General features: G+C 34.4%; 1 protein-coding gene across 1 annotated transcript in view; it reads right to left on the reverse strand.

The window, feature by feature from the left end:
• The window catches only part of parp8 (poly (ADP-ribose) polymerase family, member 8), a 102,853-nt gene that overhangs the window by 34,155 nt on the left and 44,036 nt on the right, over window positions 1-24,662 (reverse strand). Inside the window, exons 5-7 of the mRNA XM_088629524.1 lie at window positions 16,106-16,173; window positions 14,127-14,195; window positions 4,695-4,789 (exon numbers count right to left, since the gene is read on the reverse strand). Coding sequence (XP_088485650.1) covers window positions 4,695-4,789; window positions 14,127-14,195; window positions 16,106-16,173 — 232 coding nt within the window. The remainder of the gene's footprint in view (window positions 1-4,694; window positions 4,790-14,126; window positions 14,196-16,105; window positions 16,174-24,662) is intronic.

The raw sequence follows: 24,662 nt of genomic DNA on the forward strand, positions 1-24,662 counted from the left end.
GAAACCAGTGCCACTGGTTTAATACTGCAAGCAGCAGTATCTCGTTCGATGTGCTACTATATATGAAATATCCTTTATTTAAACTTCATACTTAAGATGCACATGCAATACACTTTGGTAAAAAAGACACCTTCTGTATGTGCATGTGATTGCTGAACATCTAAAATGTTTGTACACTAGCATCTAAGAATGGAATGATGAAGATCTATGATACACTTAAAAAAAAGGAAGAAAAACTGGTAAAATAAGATTTGTGTAATCAAGCATGAAACCTAACTGAAGACTCCCACTATGTTTCACTGATATTTGAAATTGTAGCTCAGAGTAACTGTTCCTTTCCATTAGGTCACCATGATATATTCAAACTGTAACCGTTTCTGTTCTTAAATTCTACTCCCTAAATTGTAAAATGTTGAGTTTTTAATAAACTTCACCCTTTTTCCATCTATAGACAATTCAGAACAACACTAAACCAGGGAACTATAAGATTTTTTACTTTTTCCTAAAATGCATTTTGTATACTTTCCAACATCACTACTTTCAACCACTTGGGATTTCATTTAATTTTCAACAATCTTTTGATTTTTGCTGCAAAAGTGTTTTATTATCAGAAAAGAAATATAAGAAACAAATATTACATATATTCATACTAAAGCATATAAGATATTCTTATATAAATACTGTACATGTAGACAAATAAGTCAACAGAAAAAGAACCCGAGCTGTCAATATTTGGCTTTTCTAAACTTATTTGCATTTTATAATCCTGGCCCATCCATCTGATTCCAAAACAGATTATTTATATTGCAAAATCATATTCCCATAACAAGACCTCAGAATTGCATGGTGCTCTACCTAAAAATTTCTCATTTGTAATTGTTCTAATGTTATTCAAATAAAATATGCAAAATAATTGTTTGCAACATAAAAATATGGTTGATCTGAAATAAAGTTTGATGTCCTTTGTTTCAGAGAGAAATAATGTTGTACTTTGATTACCCAAGATTGAGCAGAACGCCTGCCCTGATGTCAATATCAAGGTATTAAATCTTTTCATTAAATCAGGACATTAAACTACACCATGGGTGCAGATGCATCACCACAGTGAGTTTGATGAGATGAAAAGTACATTATATCACTTTTTTTTTTACAACTGGAGGCATGCACTGGCTCAGTGAGATATTAAAAATGACCAAGGTCCTAAAGCTTAGCAGATTGCTTTCTGGTGTTAATTTGGCTCATTACATTTTACAGACAAATTCCCTGCTGGAAGATGACGGATTAAGATAAAAGGTTTAACTGAAAGCTTAGAGGCTAAACAACATTTTAGTTCCATCTGTTTAGTAACTAGCATGATGGTAATCATAGTGGCAAAGATGACCTCAGTGGACTTTCTGCACAAAGCTGGGAGACTAGTGGTGTTACGGCAGGTTCTGTGTTCTGCAACCCATAAATCAGCACATACACATGGCAAGACAACCAAAGAGAAAGGCTGGAAGCCTGTTCATCCATCACAGCAATGTAGTACGAGAGAAAATGCTGTTGGCTGTCTGGGCACAGAAATAAAAAAGCAGGTTATCACATTCTACATCATTATTCACAGCAGTCAGAGCAGAGAGCTATGCTGAAACTCAGTACCTTTCCCAGCTAGCAAGAGCAAGCAGTTTTTTACATTCTTTTGTCAACTAATAATTTCATTGCTTTTTTCTGCCATGTCTATATTACGGGACAATCAATATGATATAAAGACAAAGGATACAGTTATCTGCAGCTTTTGGTCTTCCTTATTTATTTTCTTTAATATGTTGTTTAAGGGACACACAGCCATGGTTAAAAACTCAATATTCTGTACTTCCATTAAAAACAGCAAACTGTAGTACTGGAGTTTGACAGCTGGTTAGAATGTTGCCGCAGGTATACAGTCAAATGTAACCATGTGTTTTACCTCAAAATTAAATGAGGAAGACCAGAAGCCACAGCTAACTCTATTCTGCATCTTTATTTTCCCTAATTTAACAGTTTTTAATTAATTAACAGTAATGCTACCTGTTACTTCCACCTCTGCCTGAGACTTGTAACAAAGAGTAAACACAATCTAGAGTAAACTGTTTTTTTTATATTCACTTATCACTTATTAATAGTTTTATTGTTTTTTTCAGCAACAGACCTATAATGAGACATTCAGTTTGATATCTGGGTGTGTAAGACAACACGGCAGAATGCAACAGACTTTCATTCTGAACAAAACTTAAAACAGGAGACACATATTTACTCCAGAGAGTTGTAGGAGTATGGAACAAACCACCCAGCCATATTGTTGAATCTGATATGCTAACGTCTTTCAAGAAATGGCAGGAAGAGATCCTTTATTGAATTAGTTACTAATTACGAAATGAGCAAGATTACCAACCAGCCACCTCTTATTTGTAACTGCTGTTATGTTCATACAAGTATATGACCTGACACACAAAAAGGTTGTCCCTAAAATGCCTTGTTTATGAAATGTGACATGTGACTATAAAGTTTAAGAAAAGGGTAAAGGAGATAATACATCTCCTTAATATGGGTGACAAGAGTGGAATATATCTGAAAAATACCTGAAAGGAGGTAAACATTGTTCAAAGGCCACAAAAGATAGCACTTTAAACTAAATTCTTTTCTATAAGTTGTTTGCATGAGGAAACAGTGAAAGTAATCCTAACATAGACAATCCTATCTTAACAGACAGGTCAGGAAGGGATACTGTTTTCCCAAATACAAATATATATATACGGTACAGTATATGCAGTAGTGAGCAATCAGACATTCATGTTATGCATGGGCAGTAGTCTGCAGCAGAACTGTCATCTATTTTTGTACATTCATTCCTAATCATCTTTCTTAACACACTGTACTAGATTAGGTCATACAAGGTGAATTCTTCACAACTTCCTGTCAATCTCATTATTTAATCTTTCAAGTTACTGGGAACACCAATGCATCAATTTTAAATAGTTTTAGTAGTTATTTTTAAATGTCACATGCTATAAAACCAACTCATTTTTATAAACATTTCCATTCTGTTGGCCCTGTCATTGGGTCCATACAATTACACAGTCTGTATGATTTCCCACTAGTCTATACTGTATACGTGACAAGGCTCAGTGCAACAAGCATATTACAGAAGTGTAGAATTGTGCTGTGGTGGAAAACTCGGTCTTTTGGCACAGCACAATACCCAACTGGGGAGTAGCATAGTGAGCCTGCAAGTTACCATGATTTAAAAAAATTATTTCCACAATCATTTCCATTCACAGAGTTCATTATTCAGTAAGTGCAGCATGAATCTAAACAATTCAAGCAAATCCCCAGGCTGGTGTGTTGTGTTTTATTCTATTTCTTACAATTCAGTCCCTGCAAAATAAGTGAATAGGACATAATTAAAATGATATTTTCTAGTGGTACTAATTAAGTTTGACCTGATTGTTACATTTCATTGTAAAATATGAATGCATCTATAATACTCTGAGAGGTGGATTGGAACCAAACACATTTTTTGCATTTTAATGCCTCTCACAATTTTGAGTATTGTAACATTACCTTGGCACAAAACTTAATCATGCATATCATGTTTTATTAAATAGCACTTGTCATTAAAGAGTAATTTATTTTCCAAAAGTGCATTAAAGCTTAAAACAATGCATGGAACACACTTCTTTAACCTCAGAAATGTTCATTTCAAACAGTTCATGAAGCACTGTGAAATGTTTATGTGCTTATTTGATATATACATTAATGTTATTTAATGTGAATAAATTATACATGTACTGTACTTTACATGCAAGGATATGTTCTAATAATCTTTTAGCAGGTTTCATTTTATACACATCGATTGTTTATTTCTTTAGCTCACACCATTAATCCCCATGCTGTCCCGCAGCTGGAGAATGAAGACAGATGACATGTTCCTTGTTACTCATCCAGCAAATCCTTTATGTCCAGCTACTCTCAGCTCTACCCCTGGTGATGCTCTTCCAATTGTGTGCCACTGCTTGGGGAATCACACTCACCATTAGCTAGTAACATGAAGCAAGTCTCAAACTTGCACCTCCTGGGCTATTGAGATCAGTCTACACTTTACATTTACTGTTTGAAAAACTTTACCAACCATAGCTGTTTGTCAGAGTCTATTACATTCTTATTTTTACAACACTGCCAACTGAATGATTCAAAAGGCATTTATCACTAATAAAAATTAGTACTGTCTTCCTTCAATTATTAAGATTTATGGGACTTATAGGTCTATATTAGTATATACAGTATGAGAAACTGATGCAATAAAAAAGCTATATTTTAGGGACAAACCATGTCACTCTATTTTGTTGTAGAAATAATGAGCAAAAGTATGTTTATTATGGTGCAATGATGAAGCTCTAACTGCACATAAAATCCAAACCAATCACATTTGCAATTATTGCTTCTTCTTTATTCTTTAAAATATTCTTATATACTTAAATATTCTTAAAATACTTTAAAAATATCTTTGAAATTACTTTGAAAAAATAAATAGCAACATAAAATTATTTTATTCAAATAACACTATTTATTGAATAGGTCTTAAACATCAGTAACATTTACAATCAATTGCTTTTAGAAAAAAATATTCTCTTAGAAGAAGTTTTAGAGAGAAGAGAAAACTTTTACTTTTTTTGTACCTGAGAGATACTGCATGAGGTCCATATATTTCTCTCACTGCTGCTAAATCAGCCTCAAGCTGTGGATGCTTGTGGAGTTCTCCATCATAGTTAACCTGGAAAAGAGACGGGAGATGAGATGACTGATGACGTTTCTACCTTAAAGTTACAAACCCTCCACACACAAAAAAAACGCAACATGTGTAATTGAAATTGGCTAATTGTTTAAAAATCTTAAAACTGCACTTCCTGTCCTAGCAGAGGATTAAAACAATAACAGTGTTTTAGTAAGCTTAAACAGAGCATGAATAGTTTTTAGGTTATATACAGCACAGAGAACAGATAAGTTTGAAGCATTCTTAGCCTCATTTGTAAAAATTACAAAAGATTGTATAGAGCTACAACATCAGTGCAGATATTACAGTTATTCAAAGTGCAACATTTATTTACCACCTATATCCATCTATACACAATACAGAAACCACCATCACAGCCTTTATTGATGCACTGCTGGACAAGACTCTTAATGTACGGATTACATCTTGCCATCTTACTACAGATCTTACTGGTCATTTTTGTTCTGGTTTGGCATTGTCTTGAACTATCAATGATCTGTTTTTCTTGCCACATATCCAGCCCTTTGAAATTTTAGTCCCTCCACTTTCACGATGATGTCACACACTGTCAGTTCCGTGGTAACACTATAGCTGCATTGCTGAAGAAACTTATGTTCCAGAAAGCTCACATCATAATAAGCACTGATACAGCGGGAATTAGGAGGTTAAAGGGAAGATGATAAGACTATCATGATTAACAATTTGGTACATTGTTGTTATTTAAAATGCTATTTTATAAAATCCATTAAATTTTATCAACTGCACTGCACAAGCACAGTATTCCTTCATTTTGTCACTGTTGGCAAGAATAGTCCGCAGCATGGACTCGGCAAATTCAGCTGTGCAAATGACACCATATTCTCTCGCTCCTCTCACACCACTTTTTCACATCACATTTTTGTTCCACAGTAATAACTATCTTTTTCTTCAGTACCACTACCACCACAAGAATGCTTCACATCCTTGCCACTCGTTATTTGAATCAATAAATCAATTACTGCACAAAACAAAATAAATATATGTGGTATATCACAGTCCATGATAACATGGGAGATATGTATACAAGCTGAATAAAGACTGACAATCTCAGGCAGAAACATGGTCCAGTTTACTGTGACTAGATTCTGTATTATTGTTTATACTCTAATTCATGCCTGCATTGTAAAAAAAAAAATACAATTATTAATAAATTCTGTTCTATACAATTTGCACTGTGGAAATGTGTTACAGCAGAACTGAATACTCTAACTAGGTTCTTACACATTCATTTTACAACATTCCATGCTTTTTGGATCATACAATTTTCTGTGAGTATAGATGTATTTAATCTATTGTATTTTAGACATACATTGGATTCAGAGTACAACTTCACATCTATATGTTATTGCAAGCACTACATAAAGGTTGAAGTCTTTAAAACATTCCTTCAAGCCATCAGGTAATTTTCACATTTAGAAACACACACACAGTCTTCTAAATCCAAAGCACCCCAATCCTTCTGTTTTTTTGGACAGCTGTTTTCTGTCAATTATATTGATTAATCCAAATACATGGAAGTGCTGTTCCCTTTTGGCTTTGGGAAATATTTTGGAGCTGGCCTGTTCAAAGAAATGAATAGTTAATAATATAATGAATAATTTATAGATAAGCTGCAGAATGTATCAATTAAATCTACTACACATACAAAGAGGATCATGGAGTACAGTATTTAGTTTTCATTATACCATTGTTTTTCATTTACTTTATTAAGCACCCTGTGTACTGCACATACTGTGCAACAAACACACAGATACGCATCTTAGACCTTTGTTCATACTGCAGTAATCATTGTTTTTCCTCTCCTGCTACGTATGGGAAAACTGACATTTTTCATGATGAAAGACAGTGAAAAATGAGTCACAGAAAACTCTAATCAGCAAGAATTCTAAAAAAAATAGCTGTATAATAAGTTCTCTGTTGGGCTTTTTCAGATTCTGGATTATTTAGGGTAATTCACCATGATGCCAAAAGTCTTAATTGCATTCAGCAAGACAATTATTAATGTGCTTTCTGTATACCTTAATATTGCAAGTTTCCATAGGTAAACTTTTGCACATTTTATTTTTGCAATGTATTGCACCTGCTATTCAAAATATGTCTCCATTACAGAAAATTCAGGTGATTGGTCTGTTTGCTCCAAATATATGCACCGTAAAAAAGATCACTTTGACAGATCACTGACCAAAACAATGACATAATAAATTTGCTGCACTTTGATAATCAACTTTAATTTAGGAAAAATAAAGCTAATGTTGCATCTTTATATAAAATTGAAATGTGATGTTCAAAAACCACAACGCAATTTGCCTAAATTAAATTACCTAGATCTGATTTACAGAATTAATAATATATATTATGTAAATTATATAGTTACAAACTGTATATATAATCATCTACTGTATATTCATATAGATACACATTACCTACAGTACCACTTCACATGCTTAGATGTTTTTTAAATGTCTTGTGCATGGAATTAAGGTGAAGTTAAAAAGGATTATTTTTGCAATTAAGTACTGATAAAACATAGTCCAAGCTATTAAATTTAAGAGTCTCAGGAGAAATATAAGAAATGAGTAGATACCAGTGGAAAAACCTAAGTTACTGTTACAAACTGAAAGCAGTCCATCACAATTGATTTAAATTTATTAAATCAGCAGTCACTTGCCACATATTGCTATAAGAATTGCTGAAGTCAAAAACAGGATGAGAAGATAGTAAAGTCAGTAACTCTGCAGAGTCTTTACATAGCATAAGAGATGGATATGTGATGTCAGTGGGGGGGTTCACATATACAGACTTTTTTACAATCTGTTTAGATAGCAAGCCCATGTGGGTAACATCAAACTTGGACTCTTACCTTTTGCTATTCTGACAAACTGTAGCAAAGGCTTAGGATTCTGTATCATATCTAACTAAATGCCAATGGGGGAAAGATGGCATAGGACAAAACCATATTCAAATACTTGGGATTCTTCCAAAAAGTAACAGCACTTGCTTTCACATTTATCTGTTTAGAGCACTCATAGAACTTGAGAGAGAAATAAAATCTTCACAAAGCAGTTATTTTAAAAAATAAATCATCATAGAGCATACAGTATATTGACAATTTTATTTGATTTTTTTATTCTAGTTCCTCAAAAAAGCATTTTCATTCCAGTACTGTAGCTTTGGGGTGATTCTGCATAGCATAGTTTAACCTATATTTAACTGAGATTTTTGCTTCATAGTATGATTATGGTTATTGTCATGTAGCAGTTGCAGTGCACGCATTTATTCATTAGTAAGGGCCTAAGTGTTGTATGCTGGCAAAAGCCTTCTTTCAACTTTCCACTCCTGGCATTTTGAAAAGGGCCCTGTTTACAGTATGTTACTCCACTTCAAAAAATTATTACATAGCCCAGACCTGAACAAGCAGGCACAAGCTCCAAACGTATTGGACTGTCTTAAGAAGGTACACAGGGAATAATGCTATGTTTTTTGTTCATTTAGTCCAAATTCCCAGCACTGAATTCTCACTTTAAAAAAGTACTCTATTCTCAGCTTTATGAATTTCCCATAATCAATATTAAGAAGTAAACATCAATATAACAGGAAATACCCTCAGTTTCGAGGAAGGCAAAATCAATCTCAAATCTATGAAAGTTCTTTATTTAATGAGCAAGTAAAAGCATTTCTTCTATTTTCAGCATAGAAGTAAGCTTGACTTGTTCCTATGCAGCTAATGCACACTGACATGGCTCCCCAACTTGAACATCTTTATTTAATACAAAGCCAAAGCAGAGAATAACAGGAGTACTTATAATCAATGTTCCCTCTAAGCTGTGTGCATGTGTGCGTGCACACAGGTTATGAAATCAGTGGGCGTAGGAAATTGAACTGTACACAATCTTTTTTTTTTAATGATAATAATAAAACAAACACGGTCGTCAACTGAAAACTGATAAATTGACCCCATGAGACTGGCTGCGAAAGGCCCAACTTGGCTGTGTGCATTATTATTGCTACTTGATAATCGATATCTACTGTATGCTCTCGTAGTCTCGTACCTCACTGCTCATGCTCGCTCGACACTCAGTCTCTATGACTGGGCTTGTTGAATCGCTGTCCTCAATTTAGCGCGCACACGTTTTTGTTACTGGGAAAAAAATTTGCACAACTTGAAATTTGTGCACACACAGGCCATTACAAATTAGAAGGAACATTGCTTATAATACAATTTTCTTACACTTTCAAAAAAAGTAACTAATATCAGTTTACTGGTGGTGCAGCCCACGAGTCATACTTGGATGCAATTTGTACCCAATTTACATAAATGTTAGGCCATGACTTACCAATTGTAATCATCTTACATTTTAAGATTTTAAAGCAACATAAATTTTAGAGTAGTAAAGAAAATATGGTAGATAGATAATTAAAATTAAAATCAGGATGCAATCTGCTTGAACTTTCTGACCTTTGACTTGTACCAAATATAAAATCTCCAAAATGTAAAAAAGCAATAGGAAGGCAAATAGAATGTTAGGTTATAAAAAGTAAAATAAATCAAGGAAAGTAATGTTTGGATTATAAACCAAGACATACATAAAATACTGTTTTTAGCTTTGATCATCTCACTTAAAATAGCCACTATTATGATTGAAAACGTATAGTAAAGGTCAACTCTGCTACTTGTAATAATATAATAAACGGCATGTGTTATTTGAGGGTCGGTTAAAAGAATGACATCTCGTAAGTGCAGGACAAAATCAGGTAAGGCTGATTTGGCTGAAATACATAAACTCCTGAACATCCTACAGTAGGTGACCTGCAGTTACTTGTCAAAATTCAATATAAACACTAGGCCCAGGGAGAACCAATGGAAGACAAGTTTAAACAGGTCTAGAGCAGAACACAGGAAACATTTCTTTACACACAGAATTACAACATAACTCCTGGGTCTTAAAAAACAGATAAAAGCCCGAGGCTAGCATTGTGCTAGTAATGCATAATACAATGCATTCAAATTCTCAAGCCCAACAATTTGCACATTCTAATATTTCTTACCTCATATTAATATTTTTTTTATACATAAATTTAAGCTGTACTGATAGGAACAGAAGATTCCTATAAATTAAGGAACAGGGAAGGAAAACAGCTTCTATAACAATAGAACAGGTACAACAGCAATGTTGGTATTGATCTGTAGGAGGTACTGTGAAAAATATTCAGAACTATACCAACCTGTACTTTTACAGATGCAGCTTTTCAGAATGCTCTAGGCATAATGTGCCATACCACAAAGAACTTGCCACATTACACCGCATGGTAACGTCCAACATCTTTTTATTTTTTCAAATTATCTGACACAGGACTGCACTACTTTGTAAAACCACCAAATTTTTATTTATTTAATAATAAAAATGTGTATAAATCCATTAATGCTTTCCTGAGCTAGTCATATTGTACAGTAACACTAACTGACCCTTTTGTTTCCTTTTCATTAAATCTAGTATATAGAATTATTTGTATTTGTGTATAAACAGTCATTAGAAAACACTTTTGATTGTGAATTTGATTTATTTATTTAGCTTTAGAAACATGTTTTATTTAAAAGCAATATGTTAAAAGATAATCTTTAGTTTTTTATGACTCAGAGAATGATTTACTGTACTGTAACCCTGTCAGCATGAGGCATTGGTGGTTCAGTTTAAGAATTCTGTAAGTCACATGAAACGCCTGGGTTTGAATCCCAGCCAATGCCCAGCCTAATGGAGATAATTTTCTCCTGTAATAAAATTAACTTTGTATACTATATTGACATATTTAATAATTTTATACATCCCAGTTAAATATTAAATTAATATTAAAAACAAATGTAGGGCTGTTTTACAAAAAAATATGAGTCAGTCAGATGTATAAAAACAGCTTTGTTATCTGTACCATGATGTTTCTTTCAGGTTTACATATACATTGATATAATCTATATTTGTCTTAATGCTAATATAAGTAAAGGGTAATTAGGGAAAATACACTTTTATTTTAGATTTTGATTATTAAAATAAATTATACACATGCTGTAGAGGCTTTAAAACCATACAGTACCATACTTTATCTAAGAAAGAATATGTCTGAGAATGAGTCTTGTTAATGTATTTTGTGTAAAAAATGACATCTCAATCTTCAAAGTCACATGGAGCATGAAATTTCAGACTTCTTTGTGTAAATGTCTTTCACGTATGAGAGGTTCCCCCCATCTGAGCCCAAAAACTAGCCCAAGATTTACTTGCATCTGAATGAACACTGTAAATGCTTATGGTGAGAAAACATCGTAATGTGTTTGTTCTGTTTTAAATGATCAGTTTAGATACAGTTATGTTAGAATGAAGCCTCTGGACCTTTGTAAACTAGTTAGTCCGCTGCTATAGGCTGTTTTACTTCTTCTTTGTCACCAAATTAGAACATCAGGAGGTTCTATAGAGGCTCTATGTGTGTGGACTGGACATATTTTTATAGATGCTCCTGTGGTTTTGTTTTCTTTCAAACCAATGTTGTTTAAAAGATGGCTATTTGTGACTTTCAGAAATTTTATTTTATTTTTATTACTTTTTATTACTTTTATTTATTTTATTACTTAAATACAGTAATATCTAATTGTATTTTAGAATGTGGTTACATTAAGATATAGCAAACAGATATAATTTTACTACTAATGCAAACACACAGAGAATACTGGTATTCCAATGCTAAACATTCATCTCCACCCTCAGTATTTTAGCAGCCATATCACTCTGCAATTCACAACTGGCAACCCACTGAAGCTAAGCATGTGTGAGCCTGGATAGTACCTGGATGGGAGACAGTTGCTGCTGGAAGAGGTGTTAGTGGGGCCAGCAGGGGGCATTCAACCTGCGGTCCATGTGGGACCTTGTGCCCCAGTATAATGACGGGGACATTATTCTGTAAACAGAGCCGTCCTTCGGAAGAGACCTAAAACCGAGGTCCTGACTCCCTGTAGTCATTAAAAATCCCAGGGTGTTTCTCGAAAAGAGTAGGGGTGTAACCCCGACATCCTGGCCAAATTTCCCATTGGCCCTTACCAATCATGCCTTCCTAATAATCCCCATCTATGAATTGGCTTCATAACTCTGCTCTCCTCCCCACTAATAGCTGATGTGTGGTGAGCGTTCTGGCGCACTATGGCTGCTGTCGCATCATCCAGGTGGATGCTGCACATTGGTGGAGGTGAAGGGGAGTCCTCATTACCTATAAACCGCTTTGAGTGGAGTGTCCAGAAAAGCGCTATATAAGTGTAAGCAATTACTATTATTATTATTATTATTTTAAGACTTAACATACTGTGATATATAAAATTTATATAAATATCAATATAGTATACTCATTATTTTATTTTAAGTGTATATCCAGTTTAAATACTAATACAATACGTGTACAAAAGAGAACAATATTTAAAAGCAAATACTGGAAACATGTTGGTCAGATATGGTATAACTCATAACTTGTGTCACCAAATCTTTTTTCACATTTCCACTGACATACAGCTCTGTGATGTTGACCCAACACCACCCAAGATATAACTTTATTTTTTAATTTATATTATTACTTTATTTAACTCTATTTCAGGGTGTGACATTACCACTTCTTTTGATCACAATATCCTAAACGAACAATTGTGCTGTTTGAAAAAGTTCTTCCAGGGCTGAGGTATTTCATTAATGATTTAGTGAAGTGTGATCAGTGAAGTGTGAATAACATATGGCAAACTAACAAACACCAAACATTTACCAAACCAGACTTTGTTTTTTTAGCTGTCTCATGATTATTGCATTACTTATATAAACTCTATAGAAAAGTCTTTTTTTACATTCATACATGTTACATTTTAAGTGCACAGTACAAAGTAGCTATATGCAGAATGTAGATAGAAATTGAATGTATATTAAAATTAAAAATATTTTCAATGCTATGAGCTATTATGACATGCCAGTTAAAGCTTTTGTGTAAGAAAAAGCAATCATTTGCTAATATTCTCTTTTTAAGGCTGAAACAGGAACTTTTCTGGTTACAGTATGGTATTGGAGACCGATTTAATTTTTACTGTTCACACTAAAACTACCCCTTTTTTTCACTTCTCCAAGGGGGGAAAAAGGCAGGAAGATTCAAGGGAGATGCAAACACACTTCTCTAAATAATAATCAATTACTGCATTTGCAATTCATTAATCAATTAAGGGTTGGAAAGTTAGAGGTAGGGAATACTTAGCCAGCCACCCCCATCTAAACGTGTCTTTAATAACAGATGCTTGCTCCTACTCTTTGAGATTCCTGTGGTTTATAAAACTCCCATTGTGCACACTGAGAACAAAGGAAGAAGATCTGCCTCACTGCTGTCTTCAGTCTGATTCATTTTTGGGACTGTCCTGGCCGCTTGCCTCTGATCATAAGAGTATCCATGTGGCATTCTCTGTGGGGTTCTTGACTGACTGTTTTTGAAAAACTGGCTGCTTGCACCCTAGGCTGAAATTTGCAGTCGATTCCATTGTGGTTGCTTGCCTGTTTTGCCTTGCACATCTAATTAATAAATGGATATCATGATCCTGGAGTATGCACTGCAGTATACCCACTGCTGCCCTTTGCTGATCATAATTTTTTCTTGGAGTTCCATAATAATTAATAATAATTATTGATATTAATAATAATTATCCAGAATAATTATTATGTATCTCTAAGAGAGATGACATCACAAGAAATGATAATGACATTACCTTAGAAACCACCGTTCATGAAACATCCGCAAGTTGAGTGGTCTTGTAGATTGGAATTCCTGCTAAATGTGCCATACAGTAGCAATCACACCACTTGCAGCCATGCTAGCCATAATTATACAGCAGGCAGCTAGACGTGTCCTTTAATACAGCATTTTACACCCTAAGCATGCTGGAATGTTAATTGCTTCATAATTATCAAGTAAGCCATAACTTTGTGAAAGCTCTTGCTTTTAATACTTGGTGACAATCATTTACCCAGGCGTTTCCAAGTTTTTGTCCTCTATTAATATGGATGCTAAAATTTGAGTCAACTAAGTATTTATTTATTTTGGATACTTTATCAAATAAATCATCTGACCACTATAGGTTTAACTACAAAGCGTGAACGCTATTAAACAATTAAAGATTATAAGCCAAAAATATAAACTCTTCATTTTAATAAGCTTGATGTGTGCGCAGCAACTACACACTATTACAAAGACACAGTCATAAGAGTGAGGTTAGATGTGAGTTGATCTTCAGCCCGCTCACCTGACCACCATAATAAAATTCTTCTGAGTCATTGTCCCCTTCAGAATCTTCGTCTATGGCATTATGGCACTAAAAGACAAACACAAGTGATTAACTCCCACACAGATCTAATGAATATCAGATATAAAAAGGAGAACATAATTGTTAAACATATTAATAATATATAAAGATTCCATTATTTGCCTTCTTCATTTATTTTGGTACTTTTAAGTTATGACTTCAAGTAAATGGTAAGAAATAGAGAATGTTAATTATTCCACAGAAATAATAAGACCAACTAAAATTCCAAAAGGAAAGTGGAGTTCAAGCTTTTCAGTTAACAGCTGATTAGAATTTTAATCTGAAATATACTGGAAAACCAATACTTCACAATTACTGTACTGTTTGCATGTTGTCAGAGAAAGTAGGACATCGATTCATATGTATATATTAAGAGAAATCAATGTTATAATACACACATTTTGAGGGAGGCTAATAGTTATTTTAAACTGCTCTACCAAAGCCAATTAAATACCCCAATTCATTTCAGACAGAACAAGTCACAGCATCCGTTCCTCTAGATTTTCAGAGATGACTGTGGGGAAACAGGATCATTCAGTATGTTTTCATAAGACATAAAATATGCCATCTGTCAATTTGGTTCAATAGTTTTGTGTCCATAACTGTGTTGGTGTTTTATTCGCTAGCCACTCCCTGCAAATCCTGAAGACTGTCTAAATTGTCACATTACTCAGGTTTGCTGCTTCTTGTGAGTTCTTGTACATTAGAATTCTTTCCAGTGCCACAGCACACAAAGGACATACCACTTGCTACTTTGAACACTACATTGAACAGGATGGGTCTTCTCCAGTGGAACATAGTGTTCTCTAATATTTCTGTATAGTAGTAACATGAAGAGCTGGTCTCTGCCTGAGAGGTACAGCTTGAACATGACATGGCACATATTTCACAAGGTTTGGAAATATTTACAGTTTAATCCCATCCCATTCTTCCTGCAAGATCATCTTCATGCAAAGCTGTGGTGATGGTAATTAGGTGTGATAGTGAGCTCCATGTTTCCCTTTTTTTTAAAATAGGATTGAGATCTAAAGATTACACTGACCAGGAGAGGTGACAAGAATCTCATGCTCTTTAGGTCAACCAGACATTGCCTTTCTCTTAAGATGTATAACACCTGTACCTCTTTTTACAAACATAATTAGCTCCCAAAAAAACTTTGTATAGTGAATATTTGTAAAAAAGACCTCTTTCCATTATTTTTTATGGAGAAAAATTGTAATCTTTCCAAACTCCATAAAATGACATTCCTACTATGACTAGTAAAAAAGCATACACTTTTTCTATGACAAAAGAAACAATAATAATATTCATATTGTCGTTTCTGTTTTTAGTAATAAAAAACACTGCTTACCTAAATCATTAATCATACCTAAGTACTGTGCAGTACTAACCACTTCATTTGCTTTTGTATAATTACACACACACACTCACAAATTTCATTTTCTTAACGCCTTAAGGTTCTAAGATAAAGGCTAAACCACAAATATAAAATATTAATTTTGTATAATAGAAAAATATACAAAAACTAAGAGTGCACACAACAGAGAACAACACACTGCAAGATGCAGTGAACTGTATCAGATGTCTCTCCTGCCATTCTGTAGGCTCTGTGCTAGCTCTCACCCATACTAGTTAGTACAATGTGATGCGAACACTCAATATCAAACGAGTCATATGACACCTTCCTCTTCACTCTCTACCATTTGACGGAGGGTTTAAAATTTTTCTTTATAGTTTTGAAGTTGGCTTTTGTTATTTAAAATGTGGATAACAGTTCACATGCTTTGCAATATTGAATTTTAATAAAAAGTAAATTTGTAAAAAGAGGTATGGGCGTATTCATTTCATTGGGGATTCACAGCCTTCCAGACAGTGATCATATCTGTGTGTCTTACAGAATTACAGGTCAGTTTTCTCACCTGGGTCCTATCATTCTGCTTCAGTTTGATGGATAGGCAGCTGGTGGCATCATTGCTTATTCTAATTTCTGTGAAAAAAAAGTGCAAACATGAAAGGAGTAGGTCTCTCATTAAAATTATTTTAAAATCCTATTAATTCATTTCTAAAGACCTTTTGATCAATATAAATATGATCTTAGGAGTATTCACTAATACCATTGGTTATTTATTGCTTTAACACCAGATAACAAAAATAAGACAGATTATCGTACACACATGTTTCAAAAACACCAAGTTTTATAAAACAATGTGTTTTGAAAAACAGTTTACCACTGAGAATCAATGTTACATCACATTTTATTAATTCCCTACAGCCCGCAAGCCAGACAAGCTGCCACCTGGCTATTCCCTAGAAAGAATATATAATTCAACAAGTAACTTCTAAAATAAATCTTACCTTTTAGAAAAAAAATATCACAATGAACATTTAGAGTATAACTTTATTGAACATATAACTTTTTAATTGTGTAGACACTCTCTATTTACAATACACTCTAAGAGAAAACATCACAATTACAGAGAAGTTTAGCTTTGAAATATTTTTAAACAAAATGTTAACCTAAACATTCTATTTTATTTTACAAGAGTAAACAGTATATATAATGTTAATTTTGTATTTTTAAAAATAACTTTAACAACATGGCTGAGTAGCTTGTTCCTTACTCCCACATTGCTTTGGGTAAAGAAGTGTTTTCTGTTCTTGATTTGAACTTGATTTTCCACTTGTTATCTCTGGTTTGTGGTTAACTGTTCAATCTGAAGTACTTTGCTACAACATCTTTGTCAGTGCCTTTGAGGATTGTGAACACCTGTGTCTGGTCTCCTCATAATCTTCTATATTCAGAACTAAAAAGGTTCAGTTCTTTAGTCTGTAAGACGTTTCTGTACTGATTCCTGAGCACAATTTTCTTTGTGGGGACCAAAATTACACACGATATTACATGCAATATTCTAAATGAGGTGTTACTGTCTTACATAACACACCTCGATTTAAATTCAACATTTTTAACCAATATGCTAAAATATAACACATACTTAGATCAACAGAAGTCTTTAATAAATTCCCTCATAAAAGAATAAATCTTAAATTTCAGTACAGGCAACCTTTCGCATACGATCTACAGGAAGAAGAGAGGTATTAACACGCATCCTTTCAATAATAAAATCTGCCTATCAACAGTCCTAGTAAAGTAATGAATATTGTCTAGTCCTGCAATGGTATCAAACCATTGTCTAGTCCTGCAATGGTATCAAACCCCATTATTTAGCTTATTCCTGCCACAGGTTCTGTGAACAGGTTCATAGAAACACAGATAAGGAGCTAATGCTCAAAGTGGAACAAATGTAATGACAGGAGCATCAAAGGAATCTGTATTGGTATAACCAATCTTCTTAATTTATATCAATGATTGAAACTCCATTATAGTTAATAATTTACTAAACTATACTAGTGACATGGCTGTTTCTGCTGGTTTTCATTCCCACTAAGATCTAAATCTCTTGATCTACATTGTGCTTGTTCTTTTGGTTCAGTTGTTTCTGCCAAAGGTACAAAAACATCCAACCATTCTCTTACTTTTTCCAACAACTTCAGCATACTGCATTTTAAGAAGCCTTTTTTTTCTTATGAACGTCCAGTAAGTTACATTTCCGTCATCACTCCTGCATAAGTGGAGATGAGCTCAGTTCTACCAATTAGCCATAAATCAATTAGAAGTTGGTTTGAGAAGTAACTAGAAGACACTGTGGTCCCTCACCACCAGGTATGGAAACCACTACTCTAGATAATATGTCATTAAAGCCATTAAACTCAGTTAAACATGGCATGGATTTGCTCTTACATTAAGGAAAAATATACTTGCCACAAGAGTAAGTCTGGTATCCTTTCTGCTAAACCCTTTAGCAAATTTAGAAGCACTCACGATCAGAAATTTCAGCTACATAATATTAAACATCTACAGGCAACACTTTTCATCTGTGGTGTCCACAAAGAGTCTTTATTTTTTCTTTAGCAAGTAATTCAGATTTTATTTTCCATGTCTTCATCTAAATGAAAGATTGGCATTAAAAACTGATTCAAATTCAGGCAATAGCATTCAGTAATTTTTCTGATTTGAAGTTTTCAAAAAAAGTATTTCTGCTGCTCTGAGCATAAATTTTACTGAAGATGCTGCTAAAGTGATTCTGTTTGTTGCTGAAATGGCACAGAACTGGAAGATGACAGATTAATCTTGTCTTCCTGTTTGTATAAAAAGCAGTCAATGATAAGACCACAACAATGTTTAATCTATTGTCTGACGTAATGGAACTTGGTTTCAAAGCTTTGCATACTTATATTGGTATTTACTAGGTGTCACACTATTGGCTAATGGTAACAATACTTTATTGTGATCGGTTGGTATATAAAGACCATCTACTGTATATACAGTATACTTCAACATCTTTAAAATATTCCAAAATAATTTGACAAAGGTAAAGCCTTTCTAAGGCTTTCTACCTGGTGCACACAGAAGCTAAATTGTTCTGTGGTTCAATCACACATACCCCATACTTTGTTTTTCCTTGCTTTTTTTCCCTTTCATGATTTACCCTACTTCTGCATGTTTTTGAAGAATCTTAGAAAATAAGAACAGTTACATTGAATTTTATATGGCCTACCAAATCAAAGTATTAATTAGTACCTAGCTGCTCCAAGGATCCCGTCCCTTCTCTTTTTGAAAGAATTCAGGATATCAACTTTCATAACATGGCTTGGGTACTTATTCTATACCTCTATTCTATACTGTTCTTTATAATAGCATCTTGGCATACATGATTAACTATTTTTTCAAAATGGCCACAATTTACCTTCAATTCCTTCACCGTGATACATACAGAAGCAGCCATTCAAAATGCACGGTAAAACCCTGTACCACGGGAAAACATCTACAGCCTACCGCGGTATGTCACTGGCTGGCCAAAATGGCAGTAGCTGGTAGTGGTAGTTTAAATAAAAAATACACAGCAGCATTCCTCTTTCTTTATAAACATTTTATGCATCAAAGTCTTTCACTTGGTCACTTATTGTGGTTATTATGAAAAGTTTTGACGTACTCATTTTGACAATATTAAGTTTACATACTTTATAAAAAGCTGTAATGATTTAATTTTTTCTATGAATACTTGTGCTCGTAATTGCAGTAAAAACCTTATACTGCTTAGAATCCTCTTAATATGGAATATAATATGGAATCATATATCTAAAGAAATTAATAATGATATTAATTTAAGGATCTAAATGTAACATTTTTATAGATCAAAGTATTACCGTATTGTTAAACATCTGCATCAACTTCTTTCACTCATTCGCTCATTGACTATGTTTCAGCACTCTCTCAAAAGGACTGCTTGAGAGAGTGGATTAGACGCATACCTTTAAACCCAACGGCCAGTGTTTGATTCCCACTCAAGGCACATGTTTCTCTTGCAACAAAAAAGGTTATTTTTTTAAAGAAAGTAGTAAATATTATGTACATTATATTGACATTTTATTTTTATATATCACAATGTGTTCAATAAATACATTGAAAATATAAATGAGCAAATATAAATACACAATGGGAGTAAAAAAGAGTTCAACCGGTTCAATCCAATTAAAAAATACTGGATCCCAATTCTAGACAAGCCTTTACAACAAGTCTGAAAATGAAACTGTAGTGAATGCAAGTTCTTAGGCTTGTGCCCTCGCTGCTCCTGCCCCAGTTTGTCCCTCACCGCATGGTCTCGAACCCGGGTCTCCGGCATCGCTCAACAGGGGTGTTGCCCACTGAGCTGAAGAAAGCCTTCTCTGCCCTGGGCAGCCAACATCCCTGTCATGTGCGGGGGAGGGCGGTGACATCGCTGCGCTGCCCCCGTCTTGTACAACATGTACTGTATGTCGGCCATTCCGTTACAATATATTATAATTATAATCGAGAATAACAAAACTATATTTAAAAATGGCACCGAACTATAAAACGTACCTGATCATTATTAACAATATTAAATTATTAATAATAATAATTTCAAACTGTATGTTGTTCAGGGTCATTTGTCGTTGTTTTCACGACCTTCGCTTTCTTAAATTCCTATTTTTGAGACAGGATGCTTCAGATGTTAATAACTCTGCCAACAAATGGCATAGAGCCTTCAAACCATTTTTTTTAAGATTGCGATTATGAAAATGTTTACAGCTCTTATTTAAACAATATCTAGTACCTGGTTGCATATTTAGAAACCTTAGTTTGAATAAAGCAGGTCCCATATGTAAGTGAGCTCATAACGCGAGAAGGCATTAGGCTACATTTTTATGCATCAAACGTTCAGAAGTCTCTCAGAAACATAAAAATGTAACATAATATTGTATGGCACGATGGCTGACTGATTCTTTCAATTTTAAAGAAAATCAAAAATAAGAAATAATAATGTGTGCCTGCCTAAATTAGACATTCAGGTGGGTAGCTGCGTCAGCATGCATAGGCTGCAAAGGAACAAGTTATAGGTTTATTCCATGCTAAAAAAAAGTAGAAAGAGAACACAACATTTAGGCCGTGGAGCCTTCTTCAGCCTCCTTCTTTACACCTGAAGAAGGCTCCACAGCCGAAACGTTGTGTTCTCTTTCTTCTTTTTTTCGGTATGGAATAAACCTATAACTTGTTCCTAAATTAGACATTGCGTGACTTTAAAATCCATAAAAATGGGTTTTATTTAAAAACACTTTTTATGCATGAAAAACTGGTGATTTTTCTTCCCTGTGATCAGCTTAGAATCTTAGTGTAAACTGTAATTTCTTTTAAAGTTTTTAATTAAACATTTTAAACACTTTAATTTTGTAAATGCAACACGCATTCCATACAGAAAACAATCATGTTTTCCACTGGTGTTAAGCAGATCAGCAGGTTGCTGACAAGATAGTGCACTGCCCACTAACCATAAACACTGTTCTGCAGCTTCTAAATAAAAAAAATATAAATGTTTAGTCTATAAAAATACCACAGACTATTCTCGATTATTTTTTCTGGATATCACACTTAGTTCAATATTTTATTTACATCTAAATAAGAAAGTCGTCAGGTGTTAGCATAAACTATTAGTAATCAATATTATAAAAATTCGCAATGTAATAATTTGTTGCACTTCTTCGACATCTTGTAAAAACATTAATTTACCAGACATTGTTCAAATATACGTTGAATCTGACTATCAGAAAATAAGTAAAATACAAACTTATGAAGTAAAAAAAATGAAGGTATTATATAATTTGAAATTAAGACAGTATTCACTTTTTTCTATAAGTGTCTCTTCCTACTCTCTCACACCCCCTTTGATTCAGACACAAAAATGGGAGGGACTGTTTCGTGCCAGCCAGCGCATTATCATCTCACACCAGGGGGAAGGGAAAAAAGCTGGTAGTGCTTGTGTCATTTTATTTCAGTCTTCATCACTCTGCCCAACCCCCCCATTCAAACGGGTGCAGTGTGTTAACAAACTCTCCTTATCAGAGCCGCTTGTAAAAGCAAGGTGACTTTCTATTAATTTTAAAAAAGCTTTCTTATTTAAACTCCTATTTTTGAGACACGATGCTTCAGATGTCAATACCTCCACCAAAAATGATAAAGAACCTTCAAACCACAGGCATTTTAACATTGCAATATGTGAAAATTTTGCAACTTTTATAAAACAACATCCAGTGCCTGGTTTCATTTTCAAAAACCTTATTTTGAATAGAGCTGATCCCATGTGTAAGCGAGTTCATAAATCCAGAATTACCATCTCTAAATCAGCTAAACACCTGACCATATACTGTAAAGCTTTCAGTACTTTGTTTGTGTATATTCCAATCACAGTTGGGGGAGGGTGTGTGGGGACAGGTTTAGTCTGCAATTGAATTCGGGCTCTGTATTCTTCACACCTAAAGCAGTTTTCTCTGAAAGCGTTTCTCTTCCCTCTTTAGTTGATCTTTTGAAGCCTATGCATGCGGACGCAGCTCCCTACGTGAATTCTCGATTTTTGACTGAGAAGGCTTTAGAGAACTTTACAACCATTTTTATTTTCTTTGTGATGCAAGTTTGAAGTGCGATGATGAATTAAATCAATTATAAATACGCCGTATACACTGGAGGTTTTATACATTTTTCACTTAAGCGTATGGAGGAGTGTCAGATGTCAAGGAGATGCTCCCCTAGGACAGACTGACAAAGCAATTGGGAAGTTTATTATCCACCCATTGCAAAGGGTGCAACCACAGCAACCACAAATAAATACAAAGTTAAACTTTTTTCTTTTCCTGATCAGAATTGTAACAAACTGTCGTGTTTCACTTCCTTGTGTAACAATCATGACGTTGTCACCCAAAACAAGGTTTGATTTTTTTTTTCAAAACCTTGGCTGGTATGCTTCACTGACTCATTCATGGAGTAATTCAAACAAAAGAGCTACTGGGCGCACCGTGATCTTGACATGCAGGTGTGAAGTAGAGTTAACAGCTTCAGTTTTAAAAGGTTATTAATAATTTCTTCCGTATCACATTAACATTGGAACATTCTTACAAGTGTAAATAGAGGCGATACACAACGAGTCCCCCAGAACCACACAACATCGTCCAACATTGCTCTTCTTGTGTCTAATTTCCAGGGGGTAATCGCGGTTACCAAAGGGAACAGTGCATCGGTCCTTGATTGTGGTTAAACAGTACATATGATGTCTGGTGGAGTTTCAGCATTCACTTTTCCATAATCTGTTCAGATGTCTCATCAATGTTTGGTTCAAATAAACAGGGGGACTTCACGGACTTCATCTATGAATTAAACTGCACTCCAGTAAATGTACAGTTTATCACCTTCTGCAACATTTCTAATTTAGAAGAATTTGCACAATAAGCACATTGTTTAACAGGGATGGCATTTCCCATGTCTATATCTCTGTACACCACAGGTGAGTTGGAGTGTCTGTTAATAAAACAGAGCAGCTTCTATTAAATTTAACTACTGTATGATTTCTTTTTCTGTTTCAGCAAAATGAGGGGAGTAAAAAACCAAATCAGTCAGGATCTCAGAGTTTAATTAGCGAGCGCTTTGGTTTAAAATATTTTACATCAACATCTAGACTGTACATTTACAAAGTCACTGGCTCAGTTAAAGGTGTAGCACATCTTCAATGTTATGGTACATTTTTAACATATTGATAAACTGTTCTCCCTTCTTCCCTCCTTCGTTTAACTTAAAAAATTCAGTGAAAAAATCCTTAACAAATTATAATCATTCATCCAGATACACACACTCGTGCCAGAGCCAATTTTGCCAGAAACAACCTTTCAGGGTAAGTCTTTGGACTGCACAGTACTGTACAATCCAATATACGGGTTGGCTGATTACTGGCTGCTGAAATTTGGATTAAGACAAAATATAGATTCTCCCAATTTGGGTGTAAACCTGAAAGAGACACATACTATTAAGCTATAATAGTAAACTATTTTTTAATATATTCGACTATGTAAGAAACAAAATGAAAGTAATTCGTAGATGGGGCTTTGAACTGCCTGGGTTCAGCGCGCTACATTACAGTCCATTGGCCTATACCACTATAAGGACACTTATGGTCCATTTGTGATATTTTAGCTGCTTGGATACACGATTCCATATGAATATTATTATCCAGTGTTATTAAATCAGTATAACATGTATCTTTTTACAATAACAACAAGTGGTGTTCTTACTATGTATTCTAAGAAAAGGATAAAATGTTTTAACTTTTTATGAAGTACAGTAAATAAGCTTTATAATGTTAGAACAAGCACGTTAAAACCACAACTCACTGTAAGATACCAAGTTAAAGTCTTTGATGCATAAAGTATTTATGCATAATTAAAATATTTATGACGAAGGTGGAGGGTTATGTACTTTTGTCCAACAAAGCAATCTTGCTTTTATAAAATAATCCGACTTTTTAAACAGTTTAATGTTTAACATGCTGTGATACACTTAAAATTATTAGAAGTCTAAATAGTATACACCGTAAATTTTGTAATTGGAAAAAAGATTATGCCTCAGCATTGACCGGGATGATAACCTCAGGCTGTCAGGCTTGGAAACCACACCTCCGGCACACTAACTCTGAACACTGGGGTTCCCCAGGGGTGTGTGCTTAGTCCATTGCTCTACTACCTCTATACCCATGACTGTAAGGCCAAACACAACACCAACTCCATCATCAAGTTTGCTGATGACACCACAGTTGTAGGTCTGATCACAAACAATGATGAGAGGGCCTACAGGGAGGAGGTCAATCTTCTTACAATGTGGTGTGAACAACCTCACCTTTAACGTCAGCAAAACCGTTGATTTCAGGAAACTGCAAACCGGACATGCCCCTGTCCACATCAACGGGACTGAAGTGGAAAGGGCCAGTAACTTTAAATTCTTTGGCATCCATATCATCGAGGACCTCACATGGTCTCTCAACACCACCTGTCTGATCAAAAAAGCGCCTGTACTTCCTAAGA

The sequence above is a fragment of the Lepisosteus platostomus genome, chromosome 4, assembly GCF_059453375.1.
Source record: "Lepisosteus platostomus isolate fLepPlt1 chromosome 4, fLepPlt1.hap1, whole genome shotgun sequence".
In the NCBI taxonomy this organism is placed as follows: Eukaryota; Metazoa; Chordata; class Actinopteri; order Semionotiformes; family Lepisosteidae; genus Lepisosteus; species Lepisosteus platostomus.